General features: G+C 37.7%; 1 protein-coding gene across 2 annotated transcripts in view; it reads left to right on the top strand.

The window, feature by feature from the left end:
* Positions 1 to 20,694, top strand: part of LOC141386963 (alpha/beta hydrolase domain-containing protein 17B) — a 388,243-nt gene that overhangs the window by 77,320 nt on the left and 290,229 nt on the right. For both annotated transcript variants that reach the window (XM_073955887.1, XM_073955895.1), the window contains exon 4: positions 11,131 to 11,263. In XM_073955887.1, coding sequence (XP_073811988.1) covers positions 11,131 to 11,263 — 133 coding nt within the window. The remainder of the gene's footprint in view (positions 1 to 11,130; positions 11,264 to 20,694) is intronic.

The following is a 20,694-nucleotide window of genomic DNA, read 5'->3' as shown; positions in this document are numbered from 1 at the left end:
AACTTTTTCTAGCTACAATACAAGTTCTTACTTTATCTCCATTATTCGCATGGAATGGCATGAGGGTGGTAAGCGTGTGTGTATGTATGTGTGCATTCATACCCTGTAGGAACCCTGTAGGAAGTGTGGGGTCATGTGTTGACATGTCGCCACTTTGTCTACTAATATGGTGACAAAGTCAACACTTTGTCACCAGGTTGTCAACTATTGATACCTTTACCTTAATAAGAAGAAGCATTGTGTATATTGACAGATGATAGCCGAACGAAGCATCCTTTTTTAATTTTCTTAATTGTTTTGCGTAAAACAATTTTTGCGGTTAGTGAAAAGTGTTTTTGTAAAAATGAATAAAGTATCGTGAAAACTTAAAGCATATAATTTCAATAACAAGTATGAGCAGAAGAAAATATAAAAGACATGTGAAAAATAAACAATTCCATGGCAAAGTACGAATTCTGAGGCGACTAACAACATTTGTGGTGAAATTTGGACAATTAGACATTATGTGGAACCTTTAGAGAAAATTGTGGAGCCTGATGTATATATTGTCCCGTCTCGCTGGAAATGCTGAATGCAATGTTGATACAATGTTGAAGAATTATTTGGCAAAAATCGATGTGAGATTTTTCTAATGTTATACAGCTGTAATAGGCAAGCAAATTTAAGGACATATTTTTTATTTATGTTTATTTATACATGTTTACTCTTTTCAATTCCTAGATGTTATATCAACATTCAGCTAATAGCCTGATAAAACGTTAAGTGCAACAGAAAAATAACTATTTTAAGCAGACAAGTCATTGGTGCGACGTGGCCAAGAAAATAAAACGAAAACGTTTTTTATTAGGTGTGTTCGTTTATTCAATAATTTGTACAAATTTGTACAAGTCCAGTAACTTCTTGTAAACGACTAAGGTCTTTTGCATTGTACTGAAGAGTAAACGAACAGTATCCAGTAACAATTTGTACAAATTGTGAGTAAACGAACACACACATTATTTATATGTTAAAATGTTTAAGCAGCCTTGAAAACATTGTCTTTATTTACTAATTTTTACTTATGTGGAATCTTTGGCTTAGCCATTTAAAAAGATAAAAATACTGTAATACGCAATTTGTACATTTTCAATATTATTTGTTTTATTATTTAATGAAATATAGTATTTAAACAAATGTGTAGCTTCATCTTCTTATTAAACTTACTATATAGCTGTTTTATCTATGAAAAGTTCCAAATAAGCTAAAAAATTTAGTATTGAAAATCTGGTACTATTGACTCACTACCTCCAATGTCTATACTGACTCACTACCTCCATTGTCTATACTGACTTACTACCTCCAATGTCTATACTGACTCACTACCTCCAATGTCAACACATGGTTCCTCAGGAACTACTGACTTACTATTGACATCCTAGTTCCATTGTCAGTACTGACTTTCGAATGACACGTTCATACAAAATGTCTATACCCTGTAGGAAATGTGGGGTCATGTGTTGACATGTCGGCACTTTGTCTACTAATATGGTGACAAAGTCAACACTTTGTCGCCAGGTTGTCAACTATTGATACCTTTACCTTAATAAGAAGAAGCATTGTGTATATTGACAGATGATAGCCCAACGAGGCATCCTTTTCTTAATTTTAATTGTTTGGGGTAAAATAATTGTTGCGGTTAGTGAAAAAAGTGTTTTTGTAAAAATCAATAAAATATCGTGAAAACTTAAAGCATATAATTTCAATAACTAGTATGACCAAAAGAATATATAAAAGACATGTGAAAAATAAACAATTCTATAGCAAAGTACGAATTCTGAGGCGACTAACAACATTTGTGGTGAAATTTCGACAATTAGACATTATGTGGAACCTTTAGAGAAGATTGTGGAGCCTGATGTATATATTGTCCCGTCTCGCTGGAAATGCTGAATGCAACTAAACATAATAATGAATTACAATGTTGAAGAATTATTTGGCAAAAATCGATTGTGAGATTTTTCCAATGTTATACAGCTGTAATAGGCAAGCAAATTTAAGGACATATTTTTTATTTATGTTTATTTATACATGTTTATTCTTTTCAATTCCTAGATGTTATATCAACATTCAGCGAATCGCCTGATAAAACGTTAAGTGCAACAGAAGAAGAACTACTTTAAGGAGACAAGTCATTGGTGCGACTTGGCCAAGAAAATAAAACGAAAACGTTTTTTATTATTTATATGTTAAAATGTTTAAGCAGCCTTGAAAACATTGTCTTTATTTACTAATTTTTACTTATGTGGAATCTTTGGCTTAGCCATTTAAAAAGATAAAAATACTGTAATACGCAATTTGTACATTTTTAGCATTTTCAATATTATTTGTTTTATTCTTTAATGAAATATAGTATTTAAACAAATATGTAGCTTCATCTTCTTTCTTATTAAACGTACTATATAGCTGTTTTATCTATGAAAAGTTCCAAATAAGCTAAAAAATTTAGTATTGAAAATCTGGTACTATTGACTCACTACCTCCAATGTCTATACTGACTTACTACCTCCAATGTCTATACTGACTCACTACCTCCAATGTCAACACATGGTTCCACAGGAACTACTGACTTACTATTGACATACTAGTTCCGTTGTCAGTACTGACTTTCGAATGACACGTTCATACAAAATGTCTATAGGAAATTACATTAGTTGTCTACAGTTTGTCAGTAGTACTGTTGACAATGTCAGTAGTAAGTCAGTATAGATTCACTATTGACATTTCCTACAGGGTAATAACAATGATTCCTAGGCCTTGTACACACGCTGCGACTTTTGATGCATGCATCACCATTTTCGTACTTGTAGAGTTGCATTTTTTCGTAATATTGTAAGAAGTGTAATTTTTGTAACAAACATGTACGATTTTACATACATGTTATGATTGTTGAATGCATGTAGGTATAAATAAAATAAACAACATTTTTGGAAAAAAACATTGTTAGGTAAATATGTATTTTCCAACATTCGGGTTATTCCATTCTACGAGATACAGGTAATAATACTCCGACAATATGGGTGTTCCCACAATTATAATTATTGAAATATTTTTACAAAATGTTGGGCAATAAATTGAGCAACGAACGCCGTCAATATTAATCCAATCGATTCAAAAAATTAAATTTTTTTTCTGCAATTCGCATTTTGATGTTTTAAAAACACATTTGGAACACAAGCAATTCAGTTTCAACTATGAAGGCAATAAAAAACTAACAACATACTTATCAAATAAAGGAGGAAGTTTAGTCCATTTATTTTTATTACATTCTTTTAAATCCATGATGTACATTAAATAATTTTAACATTCTAAATGGTATTAATAAATTAAATGATTAGTCTTAAAATTTTACATGTCATACATTTCGTAAATTTTCATTCCCTCCAACACTACTATTTTTTGCAACACCGCTAAAAAATGGTGATGCATGCATCAAAAGTCGCAGCGTGTGTACAATGGAACCCTAACAACAAGGTTTCTTTATCTCCACCCCAAGTGCTGCCGGCTAGGCACTTGAGGACTTTGTTCCTATTTTTCAGCTTGTCGCAGATAGCTGTGGCGTGTGCGCACGACGTTAATGTAGTGTCGAATGTGACTCCTAAAATTGTAGGGCAGTTTGTGGTCGGAATTCTGCTACCGTCGACCACGACATTCAACTCACGTCCAAACTGCTCTGTCCATGTGGTGAACAGAGTGGCTATAGATTTTGTAGCGGAAATCTTCATATTCCTCGAATGGAAAAAGGTGTTAAGATCGGTTAAATAGTTGTTCAGTCTCTTACAGATGTGATCAGGATAGGTACCCGACGCCAGGATCGTGCAATCATCCGCATACGTTACGCTCTCGATGCCGTCTGGAGGGGGCGGAATACAGGAGAGGTAGAGGTTAAACAGTTCCGGAGATATCACCCCACCTTGGGGGACTCCCTGTTTTACTCTACGGGGTTTGGACTTCTTATTCCTGAATTCCACGTACGACTGGCGTCCACACATATAGTTGACTATCCAACGTTTCAAGCTTGGCCGGAGGGTTGTCTGCTCAATGTCCTCAAACAGCGTGGAGTGCCTGACTGTATCAAAGGCTTTTGACAAGTCAAGCGCCACCATCACTGTTCTATCTCACGGTCGTCTCTGGTTGAGTCCTTGACAGATATATGTGGTAATGGCGTGCAGCGCTGTTGTCGTGCGGTGCTTACGGAATCCATGCTGGCTTCCGTAGTGGGACCACCCTGACCATTTTCCAGACTTCGGGAACAACGAGGGTGGCTAGCGACAAGTCGAGAACTTTAGTGAGATACTCCAATCCCGGCTCATCCAGCTGCTTCAGCATTACCATGGTGATTCCATCAGGGCCCAACGCTTTGGGTGATTTAGCGTTGCTGATGGCATTGGCAACATCATCCATTGTAAATTGTGGTGGTTCATCTTCGGCAGGAAGAGATCTGATGCGACGTAATACTGTTCTCTTCGCCCTGTCACTCTCGGGGTGCTCGACAAACTGTCGATTGAAATTACTTGCGCACCTCTTCGGGTCAGTCAACGTAACGTCGGCAAACGTGACTGAGGTCCTATCTTCCTTTCTTTCAGGGTTCGAGAGTGATTTAAATCAATCAGAAGGATTGGGCACTTCTCTGAAGCGGTGATTGGTGAACTCTATGAAACTCGGCCAATCAGCTTTCTTATGATTGACTAATGTGCGGCGTTCAGAGGTGATGAAGTCGGGTGGTCTGCTAATGGAGACAATTATGGGGAGATGGTCTGATCCAAGGGAAATGTCAGACCAGGTGACACGATGGTTATGTCTGGCGAACTGGGACACTCTCCTCTAATTCTGTTAGGGGCGTCCTCATTGACGCTGCCATACGTAGAGTAGAGTAGATTGCATAATACATGTAAAATGTTACTCAGAATTCACGGAATGTACATAAAATTGATAAATTATTGAATTTTTGTCAACTTTTTTCAAAATAAAGGCCATTTAGCGGTCAGAAAATTACATAAAAATTTGTTGTGGGTCAAAACTTCACGGCAAATCAAATGAGACTAAAATCATACAAATTGGTATTATAGTATCGTTGTTACAGGCAAAATAAGCACAAATGGGAAAAAATAATTTTTTGTTTGAAAAAAATATTTTTTTCACATGTGTTATGAAGTAGAAAATATTGGAAAAATCTATAGGAATTCTTTCTTCATTTTGCTTAAATCTCCCAATAAAATAGACGGATTTTGCTTTATAGACATTCATATTAAAGCTTTCCCATTGGGGAAGATAATTGGGATGCTGAGGATATATTTCAAAGCTTCTGAAATTGAAATAGAGGTCAAATAACCAATTTTAATTTATATGAATTTTAAAATACACATAGCCCAGAAAGTATGCGTTCACCTTACTACTTTTCAAAAATGATAGTAAAACATTACATAAATGGGTAAATGAGAACAGTTTTCTTTCATAAATATTTTATTCGCACTCTTTAGTACAAGAATAAAAAGAAAAATTCCAGAAAATACATTACTATTACGAAGATTACGGTATAAAAGTGTCAGAACTGCTAAATTAGAGCCCCAAAAAGTCTGCGTTCACGTTGTATGTTGTAATAGTACCGTTAGTTTTTTGCAGTTTTCTCCCATTTTTAATCAATACAGTTGCAATTAATCATTCTGTGAGCTCGCTTGCACACATAACTTAAAAAAGTAAATTATTTCAAGAATGGAAGACAAGTGCAAAGAAATTAGCATTGATAAAAAGAAAATTCTAGGTAAGTTATGGAAAAAGCTATCGGAATATTGGTGAAACTGTGGATAGAACATATTAGTTCATACGGAGAGTGATAATTAACTATAAACAAACCGGAATTTTTACTTCAAACCGCAGATCTGGACATTATATAGAAGCCAAAGCATTACAATCTCAGCAGTATACTTTGAAACGTTATGTTGTTGCAACCAAAATGTCGTAGCTAAGCCAAGTTCATCTGCATTTTGGTTCAAATTGTGTTTCATGATGTTTAGGTAACCATACTTGTCCATTGTCGATTCAATCAATCCCACGGCCGCGGGTTCTTTCGTACCAGATTGACCCGGAACAACACAAAATCATCGTTCCGGCCAGCGGCTGCCACCTGAGTGTACATATGGTTGTATTTGTTTTGTTTTTCTGTGTTGGGAGCAGCATATCCCGGAATGCCTTCTCCGAATTCTTTTGGTCCGTGCCGGGACGGAGAAAACCCCAGGACCAATATATCTGTGCTCAGTTTGTCACATCCGCATCTTCACCCACATCCAACCTTCGGTGAGATGCAATAGATGTCTGGAGTGGGTGCATCGAAGGGGTTGCTCTGGACTTGTCCACGTGAGGGACTACGACAGGGACTATGTTGCTGCATGCCGCGTGAACAAAGTCCCCAGTGAGTCGTGGTCGGATTACGAAACTCCCTCGTCGGCTGACTACGAAACTCCCCCGCAGTCCCCTCGACAACAACCGCACCCGCAGCCTTTAACACCAGCCGTTTAATTGCAATAGACTCCGAGGAAAGATCGAGGAAATAGTAGATTTCATGAGTCGGAAGAACATCAAGGAGGCGGTGGTGCAAGACACCAAGCTGAAGGACAACCACAGCTTAGAGCATTGTGATGGTTACAATGTGCTAAGGAAAGATCGCACCAGAAGTGGAGGTGGGGGACTAGCTTTCCTATTGCACCAGTCTGTCCAATACAGACCTATCTCGCTTGAGCCTGTCTCTAATGACCCGTAAATGGAATGTATGGGGGTAGTAGTCAGTTGTGGAACTGCCGAGATAGAGAGTTGCTGAACGTATACATCCCGCCGAGAAATAGCTGTATCTCAGATTATAGGCCTGACATTAGCCCGCTCTTGGAAGGTCATAATCGTCTGGTCCTGGGGGACTTTAATGCGCATCATGATATGTGGCATTCGGCCCTCGGAAACGACCAGAGAGGTACAGCGCTGGCTGAGCAGATTGTATCAAAAATCTTTGATGTAGCGCGAAAAAAAATTTAGCTTTTTTTGAAATGGAATATGCAATAATTGACAATTCATCTGCTGTACGGGTTGGTGCACCAAACTATTTAATTGCTCCGCAACATCCTCCCACACCTCATCAAAACAAACATATGTATTCAGGCAGATCAGGAATGATATCCATGCTCTAGAGGGAGAGGTCCAACGATACAGGAGAGAACCCCTAGATCTACATGCATATCAAGCAGGTGTGAATAGCATTCACACGGATGCAGTTGCCAAGGCCTTAAGCAATTATAGTGTGAATAAAGTCCTCGAAATACACCCCCAATTATTGCAGCTGAGGAGAGTCAGCTGCCACGACAATCTAGAGTAGTTTTAGCTCAACTACGCTCGGGATATTGCAGTCGCCAAAAATCTTATTGGGCGGAAATCGACCGCGCCGTGCAAGAAATCTGCCCAGTATGTGGCATGGGCCCGCACGACACAAAACACCTTTTCAACTGCCCAGCCAAACCTAATCATCTAACTCCAGTGGATCTGTGGTTACATCCCATCAAAGCAGGCACTTTCCAGGAACTGGAGATAGACCCAGAGCCAGATTGAACAGAAGAACGAACATACAAACATAATAACAAACACTGTTACAACAACAACACCTCATCAAAAGTGGCCTTTTTTGACTCGTTTTGTGCTCGAAGTCGATTTTCATCACATACCTGATAGGTTTTCTTATTTATTTAAAAATATTTATAACAAAATATTTTGATATGATAAACTTTTTGAACTTTTATTCACAGTTACATATAAACAGAATCGCCTACGTTGTGTAATTGTGAAACGATTTTCCATTTCAACTTTTCCCTTCCCAGCCAGCATTTGTTGAAATTTTTAATCAAATTCGAGTCTTTTTCGATCCGACTGCACGATTAAAAAGCTGGAATATGAGCTCATTTTCTGATCATAAATGACTCCTTTGTCGGGAGGAAAAACGTAACCTCAGGCGACTCTTCTAAACAAATCACAAATGAGTCTTCCTCTGCATTAGGTTCGAGTCATTTTTGCCCATTTTCTGATGGTATATAAAGTCTTTTTCGAGTCGTATTTCAATCATTTATTGGTGTTTTGTTGATTAATTTGGAACCCTTTTTCGAGTCTTTTTAGAGTCATGTTTATAATCATTTATGAGTCTTTAGGGAGTCATTCATGAGTTTTTTTGTTAGACGAAATAAATTAAAAAATTTTCTTTTTATTCTTCTTTGTTCCTTCCCTTTGTTTTATAGTCTTTTCTGCTTTATTATGTCTTTTAATTATCCTTTATGTTGCTCGGTGGTTAGTATACTGCTTCTTCATTTCACTTGGCAAAATCTGTTGTGTTGTGTTTGTCTGTACCTTTAATATTATACGTTACTTTTATATCAAAGTTTTGTAGAAAGTGTATATGAGAATTATTTACAACAAAACAATCAGATTTTAATCACCTAACAGTTCAAAATATGATCAGAAGATACATAATTATAATCATTTTTCAAACACCTGCATGACCCTTTTTTGATTAAGCATTTTTCAATCTTCCAGATGATTAATATGTGACAATAAATAAAAAAATGGTCACATTTTAAACACATCAATGATTTATTTGTGATTGCTACACATTTGTTGTTGTATTACAAATTGTACTTTTTTTAATCATTGCAGGGAGTCACTTTCGAGTCCCTTTCTGATCATACAAGCGACTTAATCAGTTTTTGATCGCCATAAGGACTCTAAAAAGACTCCGCAATGTGATTTCTCAAAAAACAGTGTTTGAAAAGTGATTATAATTATGTATCATCTGATCATATTTTGAACAGTTATTTGATTAAAAACTGATTGTTTTGTTTTATTTTTGTTTGGTTGTAAATAATTCTCATATACACTTTCTACAAAACTTTGATATAAATGTAACGTATAATATTAAAGGTATAGACAAACACAACACATGTTCAGGTTTTGCCAAGTGAAATGAAGAAGCAGTATACTAACCACCGCGCAACATAATGGATAATTAAAAGACATAACAAAGCAGAAAAGACAACAAAACAAAGGAAAGAAACAAAAAAGAATAAAAGGAAATTTCTTTTAATTTATTTCGTCTAATAAAATGACTCATAAATGACTCCCTAAAGACTCATAAATGATTATAAACATGACTCAAAAAAGACTCGAAAAATAGCCCCACATTAATCAACAAATCACCAATAAATGATTGAAATACGACTCAAAAAAGACTTAATATTCCATCAGAAAATGGTCAAAAATGACTCGAAACTAATGCAGAGGAAGACTCATTTGTGATTTGTTTAGAAGAGTCGCCTGAGGTTACGACGTTTTCCTCCCGACAAAGGAGTCATTTATGATCAGAAAATGAGCTCATATTCCAGCTTTTTAATCGTGCAGTCGGATCAAAAAATACTCGAATTTGATTAAAATTTTCAAAAAATGCTGGCTGGGACACAATTTTTTTCCATTACACAAGACAACCCAACAAACCAACATTACTAGAAAAAAACATCATATTTGAATTATAAATTCCTGTGTAGCCACTGGAGGATAAACGAAACTTGAAAATAATGAATGTTTATGCTAATTATTAGCTTATCCGTGTAATTGAAGAATGTATTTATACGAAAAATTCCTAAATTTTATAAAATCAGACTGAACGGTATGTTGGGAAACTATCAAAATGTTTGTGTTTCAAAACCAACACAATAACAAAATATGTTTGTAGTTGCATGAGCAGCCCTATATTAAAGTGAAGTATAACTTTATAATAAATTTTTACAACGATCATTTTATCCATTATGATATCGAAAAAATAGTGAAAATTAGTAGATTCTTGCAGTACTGGAACATACCAATAATAGGTCTGTTCGATAACTTCACAAGTAAAAAGTATTAGCAAGTACTTGCAATACTTCTCAATTCTCTTTTAAGCGGGTACACACCATCATTCAAAACTGACAGTCAACGCTTTGTTAAGACAATTTTCTAGCAAATAAAAACTTATGTCTAGCTAAAAATGTTTGAAATACACTATATAGAGTATTATTTAAAGATTAAGAAAGTAATTATTCAGCTAGACTTTGGTATTGACGAAATAGACCTCGATGACTGTCAGCTTTGATGGTCAATGTGTACTATACACGAAGAGCATTTTGTAAAAGTTTGTACACAATTTTGTGTTATCAAACAGACCTAATAAAAAGGATAAAGATGCCTTCGCCAGAAAGGTATATGAATACGAGCCATTTGACGACCCAAGGGAAGGCCAAAACTCTGAAAGGCCAAGTTGAAGATGGCATACAAAATTGGAACAAAACGTTCTGTTTAGAAAAGACATCTAAGTATAAATTAGACCCGTCAAAACATGGTACTATTACAGAATAAGTTAGATTTCCCAAATGATGAGTATGACGTTGAGATTGGCACATAATTCACCGAATGTTGGAAAAAACAGAACGCAAGTTTAAAGAAATATCTTGCCGACATCGAAGGAGACAAATATGTTTTCGGCAAAACGATATTATATAATCTTGAAAATTAAATAAAAAATAAAGAAAAATAACATATGGTGAGAGAAATCATATGTGTATTGTATTTTTAGTAGTCCAATAAATTACACAATTGGACTGAATATGTTATTCCTGATTGGTGAAAATCCGGATCCAAAGCATTGGTGTAAAATGCCATGACAAGGAACTGGTGCAAGATGCTATGACAAAGCACTGGTGCATGAAGCTATGACAAGAACTGGTGCAAAATGCCATGACAATGTATTGATTCAACTTATGATTTGTCATCGAACATTTTGCTGGGTCGTTATAAATAAAAACTAACTATTTTAGTAATTATTGTTTAAATATGTATATTTCTGTGAATTGTCCTTTTTAATTTTATTAGTTTGTCAATTGTTTGTTTAAACACATGCTTTTTTAAAAAAATGTGCAATTGTGATGTTTCGAAGTAATTTGTAACGTCGTTATTGCACAGTATATAGATAATAATAACAATCATTCGAAGAAAGAAATCGTAACGTTTTCAAACTAAATTCAATTTCTCACATTGCAGCATTGACAAGGTTTCAAAAGTAAAATCTCCCGTGTTGGTGATACATGGAACTGAAGATGAAGTAATTGATTTCTCTCACGGAATTGGCATTTACGAAAGATGTCCCAAAGCTGTAGAACCACTTTGGGTCGAGGTAAGTTTTTACACTATTCCTTTTTATAACCTACACCACACTGTAGTAAGGGGTATTATGTGTTAGTGCATTTGTATGTAACATGCATAAGGAAAAGAGATAGACCCATAGTTCCTTCTAGGGATATGCATAGAATCACTTTCTGAGTCGATTTATGCATGTCCGTCCGTCCGACCGTTCGCAACGTACAGGTCGCATTTGTTGTCCGATTTGGCTGAAAATTGGGCAAGATCATTTTTTTAGCCGTCGGAAGAACGCTATTGCTTTTGGTGAAAATCGGTTCAGATTTGGATATAGCTCCCATATATATTTTCGGCCGATTTGAGGTATTTGATGCACCAAACACGCTATATCTGTCCAATTTTGATGAAATTTGGAATTTATGATGGAATTAGGTCTATAAATAAATGTACCAAATTATATCGAAATCGGTTCAGATTTGGATATAGCTCCCATATATATTTTCGGCCGATTTGAGGTATTTGATGCACCAAACACGCCATATCTGCCCAAATTTGATGAAATTTGGAATGCGTGACGGAATTCGGTCTATAGATAAATGTGCCAAATAATATCGAAATCGGTTCAGATATAGCTCCCATATATATTTTCGGCCGATTTGACGTATTTGCTGCACCAAACACGCTATATACGACCGAATTTGATGAAATTTGGATTGTGCTACTGAATTCGGTCTAAAAATAAATGTGCCAAATTATATCGAAATCGGTTCAGATTTGGATATAGCTCCCATATATATTTTCGCCACGTATTTGCTGTACCAAACACCCTATATTTGCCAATTTTGATGAACTTTGGAATGTGTGACAGCATTTTGTCTAGTAATAAGTGTACTATATTATATAGAACTCAGTTCAAATTGATATACATATATCTCCTATATTTTACATATTCACAGTGGTGTAGGGTATCATGTAGTCGGCCCCGCCCGACTATGATCCTTTCCTTACTGGTTATTTATTCATACTGTTTTTCTAGTGTAGAGGAAGTAGAAAAAATTCTAAACATTTTACATTTGACATAGCCAATACTACAACTAAATTGTTTATATATATAGCAATTCCAGATAAAATGAAACCTTTTCCAGCGGAAATGAAACCTTTTACAAATTAAATTAAACCTTTTCCAACTGAAATGAAATCTTTTCCAATTGAAATGAAACCTCTAACAATTGAAATGAGACTTTTTCCAAATTAAATGAAACCTTTATTTTTTAAAAGAAACATGAAATGAATATTGATTTTTGGTTGTTTTAAATTATATTAATAAACGTTATCTTTGCTTTCTAGAATTCTTTTTGAATCCTTTTTTACTTCATTGAGATTTTATTATATAATACTAAACAAACCATCTATATCTCCCCCTCCTCAAACATCTACAATTTTGTAATAAACCAATCTCCTTGCTTTGAATTCCTTGGTTTGAAATATTCTGTTGCTTCCCCAATTGTAGTACTGTAAGAGTTCATTGATTAATTTTCTTGATTTTAACAGATCTAAAATGTAGCTAATGGTATATTTTTCAGATTTTTGTTAAAAAAAAGACTTCTGTATGATATATACATTGTAAGGGTAGCATTTGAGCAAAGAATGTTATAATAATAATGCTAAAAATTTAAGTAATGAAGTCTATCAAAATATACGTTTCTAGGCAGGATACAATTCAAACCTATTTGTACATTGTAATAGGCAAAAATCAAAAATAACATGTCTCTTTCAGAACTGCAAGAATCTAAAGCTTTTTAATAATTTTTTCGATATCGTAAAGGGGAAATTGTTATCGTAGTGAAAATTTGTAGATTCTCTCAAGTTCCAGAACATAATGTTACAATCATCGTTTTTTTTATGGAAAATGATTTCCATACAGATTTTAAGAAGTACCCTTTGTTGATTTTGTAATTGCATTGTTATTTGTATTAACTACACGAACCTGACTTCTACTTCGAAAGTTCCGGCAATTGGGAGACTCAGGAAGATGAATCAAGAGCCAATACGATTAACGGTAAATGCTATAAACATTAAAAAATTAATAGGGAAAAAGTGTACATACACCCCAATGAAATATTAAGATTACCGTAAAATGTATGGAATAAGCAATACAAATTGTACATTTTATTGTGTATAGAATGTCTCTGCGTGTCTATGATATATTTAAAAAAAATAGGAAAATATTTGTGATTTAATTGACGTTATTTAAGGTCAGACTTCGCGTATAGCTCGTTAAGGCGGACCCTTGCCGATTTCGTTCTTTATTTCACGATTCAGCTTGAATTAGTTGCCCACATCTGCTGCTACACTGGCTACTTTTCATTTGCAGTGAGGCTTGAGCTCGTCGGCATTGGGGCGGGTTATCTTGCATGCAAATGTGAGAAGATCATCGCGGTCAATCATTTACTACACTGGACCAGTGTATTAAAAATGCCAAACACAGAACAAAAGAGAAAAATTGGGGGCTACAAATCATGTTCTCTAAATTCCTTTTAATCAATATGTCACTTAATCATTCATTTCATCAACCAGACAACCAATCCATAGTGAAAATTTAATAGTAGGCGAAAAGTAATCAGGGTGTTGTTTTTCTACTGGCTCCCTCCCACGGTTACTCACCAATAACCTGACCATGGCAATCCTGGGCCTAAGTAGGATTACCCCTAAATAGACTAAACTTCTGTATTCACACCACCAAATATCTACCGTTGACCCTACATATTCATCTCGATTATTTCCACTACACGAGAAGTTTAATTTCAAAATACAAAATATTCATTTTATTTCATAAAATATTTCAGCTATTCATACTTATTTACCTAAACAAATATGTTTTAAATCATTTCATCAATTCCAAAAAAAAATCGTTTTTTGGTTGGGTTATATTACCCCTAAACAAAACCTTAGTTCTTGGTGAACACTGTAATCACCTAATAAGAGAACTATTCCCCTGTTATAGCGCTATAAAAAGGATTATTATATGCCGAACTCAGGCCTATCTACATGAACGAACTAAAGCTCTGTGAACATTGGTTTATGTTATTAAATATATTCAATTCATAAGCATTAAGATCAAATATGTTTTTGGTTTAAAAATATCCTTATCGTAAAATCTAATAATGTTTTAATATCGAAATAATTTTTAATGAGGGTTGGAATTCTATTCATCAAATTGTTTATAACGAATTTTATATAATTTAGTTAAAATGTAAACATTATATGTGTATGATGAAATTTCATTAATAACTAGTTTAAATGAAAGGCATGTAAACTCATTGATAAATTATACGTTTAAAATATGGAGCTTAACTCCTCATCAGCAAGGTAACGAACTGTTAGAAGTTTAGGAATTAATTTCCTAATCCCCATAACATGGTCTAAAAATTCTCATAATATCTGGACTATCACTCGGACACAGTTTTGCTTTGTACTTACAGGTGTTTACCATGTAAACAAATGGCTTGAATTGTTTTCTTCCTAAATTACCAGACTTGAATGGCTGCAGTTATTGATGAATTCGGACGGACAATAATTGTTTGTTGGTGATGTGTAAAATGATGAGCTTAGCCTTTGAATGATGGGATGGTGGTGGATGAAAGTAGATGTGTAAATTCGGCTTCTATTGTGAATGATGATTTCCTCTTAACACCTTATGGAATATGGTGCGGAATGCTGCAATGAAGAATACGGGCTCCTTGTTCATAGCACTCTATAGAATATGTTATGGTTGACTACGGTGGTGAACATTAGACTTCTCTTTGTCTGGGGATGTTTGCACGGTTAGTGATATAAAAATTTCGCTTCTTCACTTTTGATTTCTGGATGATATCCGACACTGGTTTTGGCTGGATGATAGTATGTTTGTTACTGGTTCTGAGCTTTAAAAAAACAAACAGCCTTAGAATTTTTTTGGGTTGGCATTTGCCTTTGTTATGGTTGCAGCATATCAAATTTTCTTCCGACACTATGGTGATTATTTTTATTGGTATTTCCGAACGAATTGGCTTGTTCGTGCTAGAGTTAAACCTGCAAATTTGGCTATATAATTCAGCTTGTTGCTATTAATTTTACACGTTGAATAAATCACAAACACACTTATAATTTTGTATGGGGTGAATCTGTCTCTGTGGCTGTTGCGGAGTTCCAAATTTTCTTCTGACACTTTGGTGCTTATTTTGTTGTTGTAACAGTGTTTTTGTTATATTTATTTGTTCGTTCCTCTGTTCAATCTGGCTCTGGGTCTATCTCCAGTTCCAGAAAAGTGGCTGCTTCGATGGGATGTAGCCACAGATCCACTGGAGTTAGATGGGTAGGTTTGGCGGGGCAGTTAAAAAGGTGTTGTGTGTCGTGCGGGCCCATGCAGCATACTGGGCATATGTCTTGCACGGCGCGATCGATTTCCGCCCAATACGAATTTAGGCGACTGCAATATCCCGAGCGTAGTTGACCCAAAACTACTCTGGTTTGTCGTGGCATCTGACGCTCCTCAGCTGCGATAGATGGAGGATGTACTCCGAGTACTTTATTCACACTATAATTGCTTAAGGCCTTGGCAACTGCGTCCGTTGAATGCTATTTAATCCTGCTTGATATGCTTGTTGATCTAGGTGTTCTCTCCTGTATCGTTGGACCTCTCCCTCTAGAGCATGGATATTAGGCCGGGGCGATTTGAAAACCTTAATGAGCCCTTCGCGTTTCTGATTCCTGGGGTTGAACTGAGCAAAAAAGTCTACTGGACCATATGTCTACGATGAAAATCGAGCCTCCCGATTTTGACTTTAAGTTTTTTATTGAAGTTTTTTGGATATTTTGGCATATAACAGCCAAACCATTGAGATTTTCGATCCAACACAAAGACAAACATTGTAGCCAAGACAGTAATTGAAAACTCTCTAATACATCGCAAAAGCATTGGAACGCTCCTTCAGGCAGTTTTGGCCTAAAGAATGTGCAAACCTTTCGGAAAATGTCGATAAATGACATTGTGCTACAAAATTTGACCCGAAAAATATTCAAGTGTTCTGACGCAAAATTATATCGTGTTGGGATCCATGGACAATGACAATGCCTTTATTTCGTTTGGGTCACTTCGTTTTATTTTTTTATAACGGTAAAAGTAGTGAAAATCTGGGTTTCTTACATTTTCAAATTTAAACGGGCATATCTTATTTTTTCCACAACGGATTTCTTTTGATTCTAATTCCTTTTAAAGGGGTGAATAATGTCTTTTGAATAAGCTATTATTGTTTTAAATCGGTTAACAAATGGCTAAGTTATAGTGGTTTATGTCTGAAAACCCCCACAAAACACCTATAAAGGAAATTCTCATAATTTTCAAAAATATAATGTTTTTTTGTTTTGTTCAATATTTATTTTGAAAATTATGAGAAATTCCTTTATAGGTTTTTTGTGGGGGTTTTCAGACATAAACCACTATAACTTAGGCATTTGTTAACCGATTTAAAACAATAATAGCTTATTCAAAAGACATTATTCACCCCTTTAAAAGGAAGTAGAATCAAAAGAAATCCGTTGTGGAAAAAATAAGATATGCCCGTTTAAATTTGAAAATGTAAGAAACCCAGATTTTCACTACTTTTACCGTTATAAAAAAATAAAACGAAGTGACCCAAACGAAATAAAGGCATTGTCGTTGTCCATGGATCCCAACACGATATAATTTTGCGTCAGAACACTTGAATATTTTTAGGGTCAAATTTTGTAGCACAATGTCATTTATCGACATTTTCCGAAAGGTTTGCACATTCTTTAGGCCAAAACTGCCTGAAGGAGCGTTCCAATGCTTTTACGATGTATTAGAGAGTTTTCAATTACTGTCTTGGCTACAATTTTTGTCTTTGTGTTGGATCGAAAATCTCAATGGTTTGGCTGTTATATTCCAAAATATCCAAAAAACTTCAATAAAAAACTTAAAGTCAAAATCGGGAGGCTCGATTTTCATCGTAGACATATGGTCCAGTGGACTTTTTTGCTCAGTTCAATCCCAGGAATCAGAAACGCGAAGGGCTCATTAAGGTTTTTTTGCTTCCACACAAATCGCCCCACCCTAATGGATATCCTTCCTGATCTCCCTGAATGGGCCGGGCCTACCCACAAGATGGTGATTGGGATGGCTCAAAGGAAACATCCAAGCAGGTACTGCAACGAAAGCATCTCATTGTGTTGCTTTACAGGAAGAATTTTTGCCTCCTCATGTAGATGGTCCACTGAAGATTTGAGGAGGCACCCTGTCGCTGTTCTCAGGGCGGCATTCTGGCAAGTTTGAATCTTTTTCCAGTTCGAATAACACAATCTCGGGGACCAGACTGGAGCCGCATAGCTTACCACAGACCGACCTATCGCGTTATACGTGGCCAACAAGGTTTCTTTATCTGCACCCCAAGTGCTGCCGGCCAGGGACTTGAGGACCTTGTTCCTACTTTTCAACTTGTCGCAGATAGCTGTGGCGTGTGCGCACGACGTGAATGTAGTGTCGAATGTGACCCCTAAAATTTTAGGGCAGTTTGTGGTCGGAATTCTGCTACCGTCGACCACGACATTCAACTCACATCCAAACTGCGCTGTGTATGTGGTGAACAGGGTGGCTGTAGATTTTGTGGGGAAGATCTGCATATTCCTCGAATGGAAAAAGGTGGTAAGATCGGTTAAATAGTTGTTCAGTCTCTCGCAGATGTCATCAGGATAGGTACCCGACGCCAGGATCGTGCAATCATCCGCATACGTCACGATCTCAATGCCGTCTGGAGGGGGTGGAATACAGGAGAGGTAGAGGTTAAACAGTTCCGGAGATATCACCCCACCTTGGGGAACTCCCTGTTTCACTCTACGGGGTTTGGACTTCTTATTCCTGAATTCCACGTACGACTGGCGTCCACACATATAGTTGACTATCCAACGTTTCAAGCTTGGCCGGAGGGTTGTCTGCTCAATGTCCTCAAACAGCGTGGAGTGCCTGACTGTATCAAAGGCTTTTGATAAGTCAAGCGCCACCATCACTGTTCTATCGCACGGCCGTCTCTGGTTGAGTCCTTTACAGATATATGTGGCAATGGCGTGCAGCGCTGTTGTCGTGCTGTGCTGCTTACGAAATCCATGTTGATGATCGGCAACTTGATAGCTATTTCTGATACTGGGGAGGAGCAAGACCTCAAGTGTCTTTGCTACGGGCGACAAAAGCGAAATCGGTCTATACGATTCACTTTTGCTGGCATCCTTGCCTGGCTTCAGTAGTGGGACCACCCTGCCCATTTTCCAGACTTCGGGAACAACGAGGGTGGCTAGCGACAAGTTGAAGACTTTGGTGAGATACTCGACTCCCGGCTCATCCAGCTGCTTCAACATTACCATGGAGATTCCATCAGGGCTCAACGCTTTGGATGATTTAGCGTTCCTGATGGCATTGGCAACATCATCCATTGTAAATTGTGGTGGTTCATCCTCGGCAGAAAGAGATCTGACCCGACGTAATACTCTTCTCGTCGCCCTGTCACTCTCGGGATGCTCGACAAACTGTCGATTGAAATTACTTGCGCACCTCTTCGGGTCAGTCAACGTAACGTCGGCAAACGTGACTGAGGTCCTATCTTCCCTTCTTCCAGGGTTCGAGAGTGATTTAACCGTTGCCCACAATTCACCTATACCGGCTCCAATGTTGCAGCTCTTCAGATGATTTAACCATTTGTTCCGCTTATGCTCGCCGACCAGCCTGTTAACTTCCAGTGTCAGCTCCCTGACTGTGGGGTCATTGGGGTTGATACGACGAAGCTCATCACGCTCATTTGCTAATCCCGTCGCCTCTGCTGGGAAATTTGGTCTTACTTCGGGTATTCGACCAGCAGGGATATGGCGAGCGGCTGCAGCAGTGATGATGTCCCGGAACGTCATTTCCGCTACCCGAACATCAGAACGATTGGGCAATTCTCTGAAGCGGTGATTGGTGAACTCTCTGAAACTCGGCCAATCAGCTTTTTTATGATTGACGAACGTGCGGCGTCCAGAGGTGATGAAGTCGGGTGGTCTGCTAATGGAGACAATTATGGGGAGATGGTCTGATCCAAGGGAAATGACGGGTCATTTGTCAGACCAGGTGACACGATGGTTATGTCAGGCGAACTGTGACACTCTCCTCTAATTCTGGTAGGAGCGTCCTCATTGACCGTGCAAAACGTAGAGCTATCAATCTGCTCAGCCAGCGCTGTACCTCTCTGGTCGTTTCCGAGGGCCGAATGCCACATCCCATGATGCGCATTAAAATCCCCCAGGACCAGACGATTATGACTTTGCAAGAGCGGGCTAATGTCAGGCCTATAATCAGGGATACAGCTATTTCTCGGCGGGATGTATACATTCAGCAACTCTATCTCGGCAGCTCCACACCTGACTGCTACCCCCATACATTCCATGTACGGGTCATTAGAGACAGGCTCAAGCGAGATAGGTCTGTATTGGACAGGCTGGTGCAATAGGAAAGCCAATCCCCCACCTCCACTTCTGGTGCGATCTTTCCTCAGAACATTGTAACCATCACAATGCTCTGAGCTGTGGTTGTTGTTCAGCTTGGTTTCCTGCACCGCCGCGACCTTAATGTTCTTCCGACTCATAAAATCTACTATCTCCTCGATCTTACCTCGGAGTCCATTGCAATTCAATTGCAAAAAAGCTGCATTTTCGGGGATTGGGACAACAACGGCTGGTGTTAAAGGCTGCGTGTGCGGTTGTTGTCGAGGGGACTGCGGGGGAGTTTCGTAATCAGACGACGAGGGAGTCTCGTAATCCGACGACGACTCACTGGGGACTGTGTTCACACCGGCTCCAATGTTGCAGCTCTTCAGATGATTTAACCATTTGTTCCGCTTATGCTCGCCGACCAGCCTGTTAACTTCCAGTGTCAGCTCCCAGATTGTGGGGTCATTGGGGTTGATACGACGAAGCTCATCACGCTCATTTGCTAATCCCGTCGCCTCTGCTGGGAAATTTGGTCTTACTTCGGGTATTCGACCAGCAGGGATATGGCGAGCGGCTGCAGCAGTGATGATGTCCCGGAACGTCCTTTCCGCTACCCGAACATCAGAAGGATTGGGCAATTCTCTGAAGCGGTGATTGGTGAACTCTCTGAAACTCGGCCAATCAGCTTTTTTATGATTGACGAACGTGCGGCGTCCAGAGGTGATGAAGTCCGGTGGTCTGCTAATGGAGACAATTATGGGGAGATGGTCTGATCCAAGGGAAATGACGGGTCATTTGTCAGACCAGGTGACACGATGGTTATGTCAGGCGAACTGTTACACTCTCCTCTAATTCTGGTAGGAGCGTCCTCATTGACCGTGCAAAACGTAGAGCTATCAATCTGCTCAGCCAGCGCTGTACCTCTCTGGTCGTTTCCGAGGGCCGAATGCCACATCT

Source organism: Musca autumnalis, unplaced genomic scaffold, assembly GCF_047663935.1.
Source record: "Musca autumnalis isolate F117 unplaced genomic scaffold, ASM4766393v1 scaffold_1, whole genome shotgun sequence".
Taxonomy (NCBI): domain Eukaryota; kingdom Metazoa; phylum Arthropoda; class Insecta; order Diptera; family Muscidae; genus Musca; species Musca autumnalis.
Note: the sequence above shows the minus strand (reverse complement) of the source record. Positions and strands in the feature narration are given on the sequence as shown.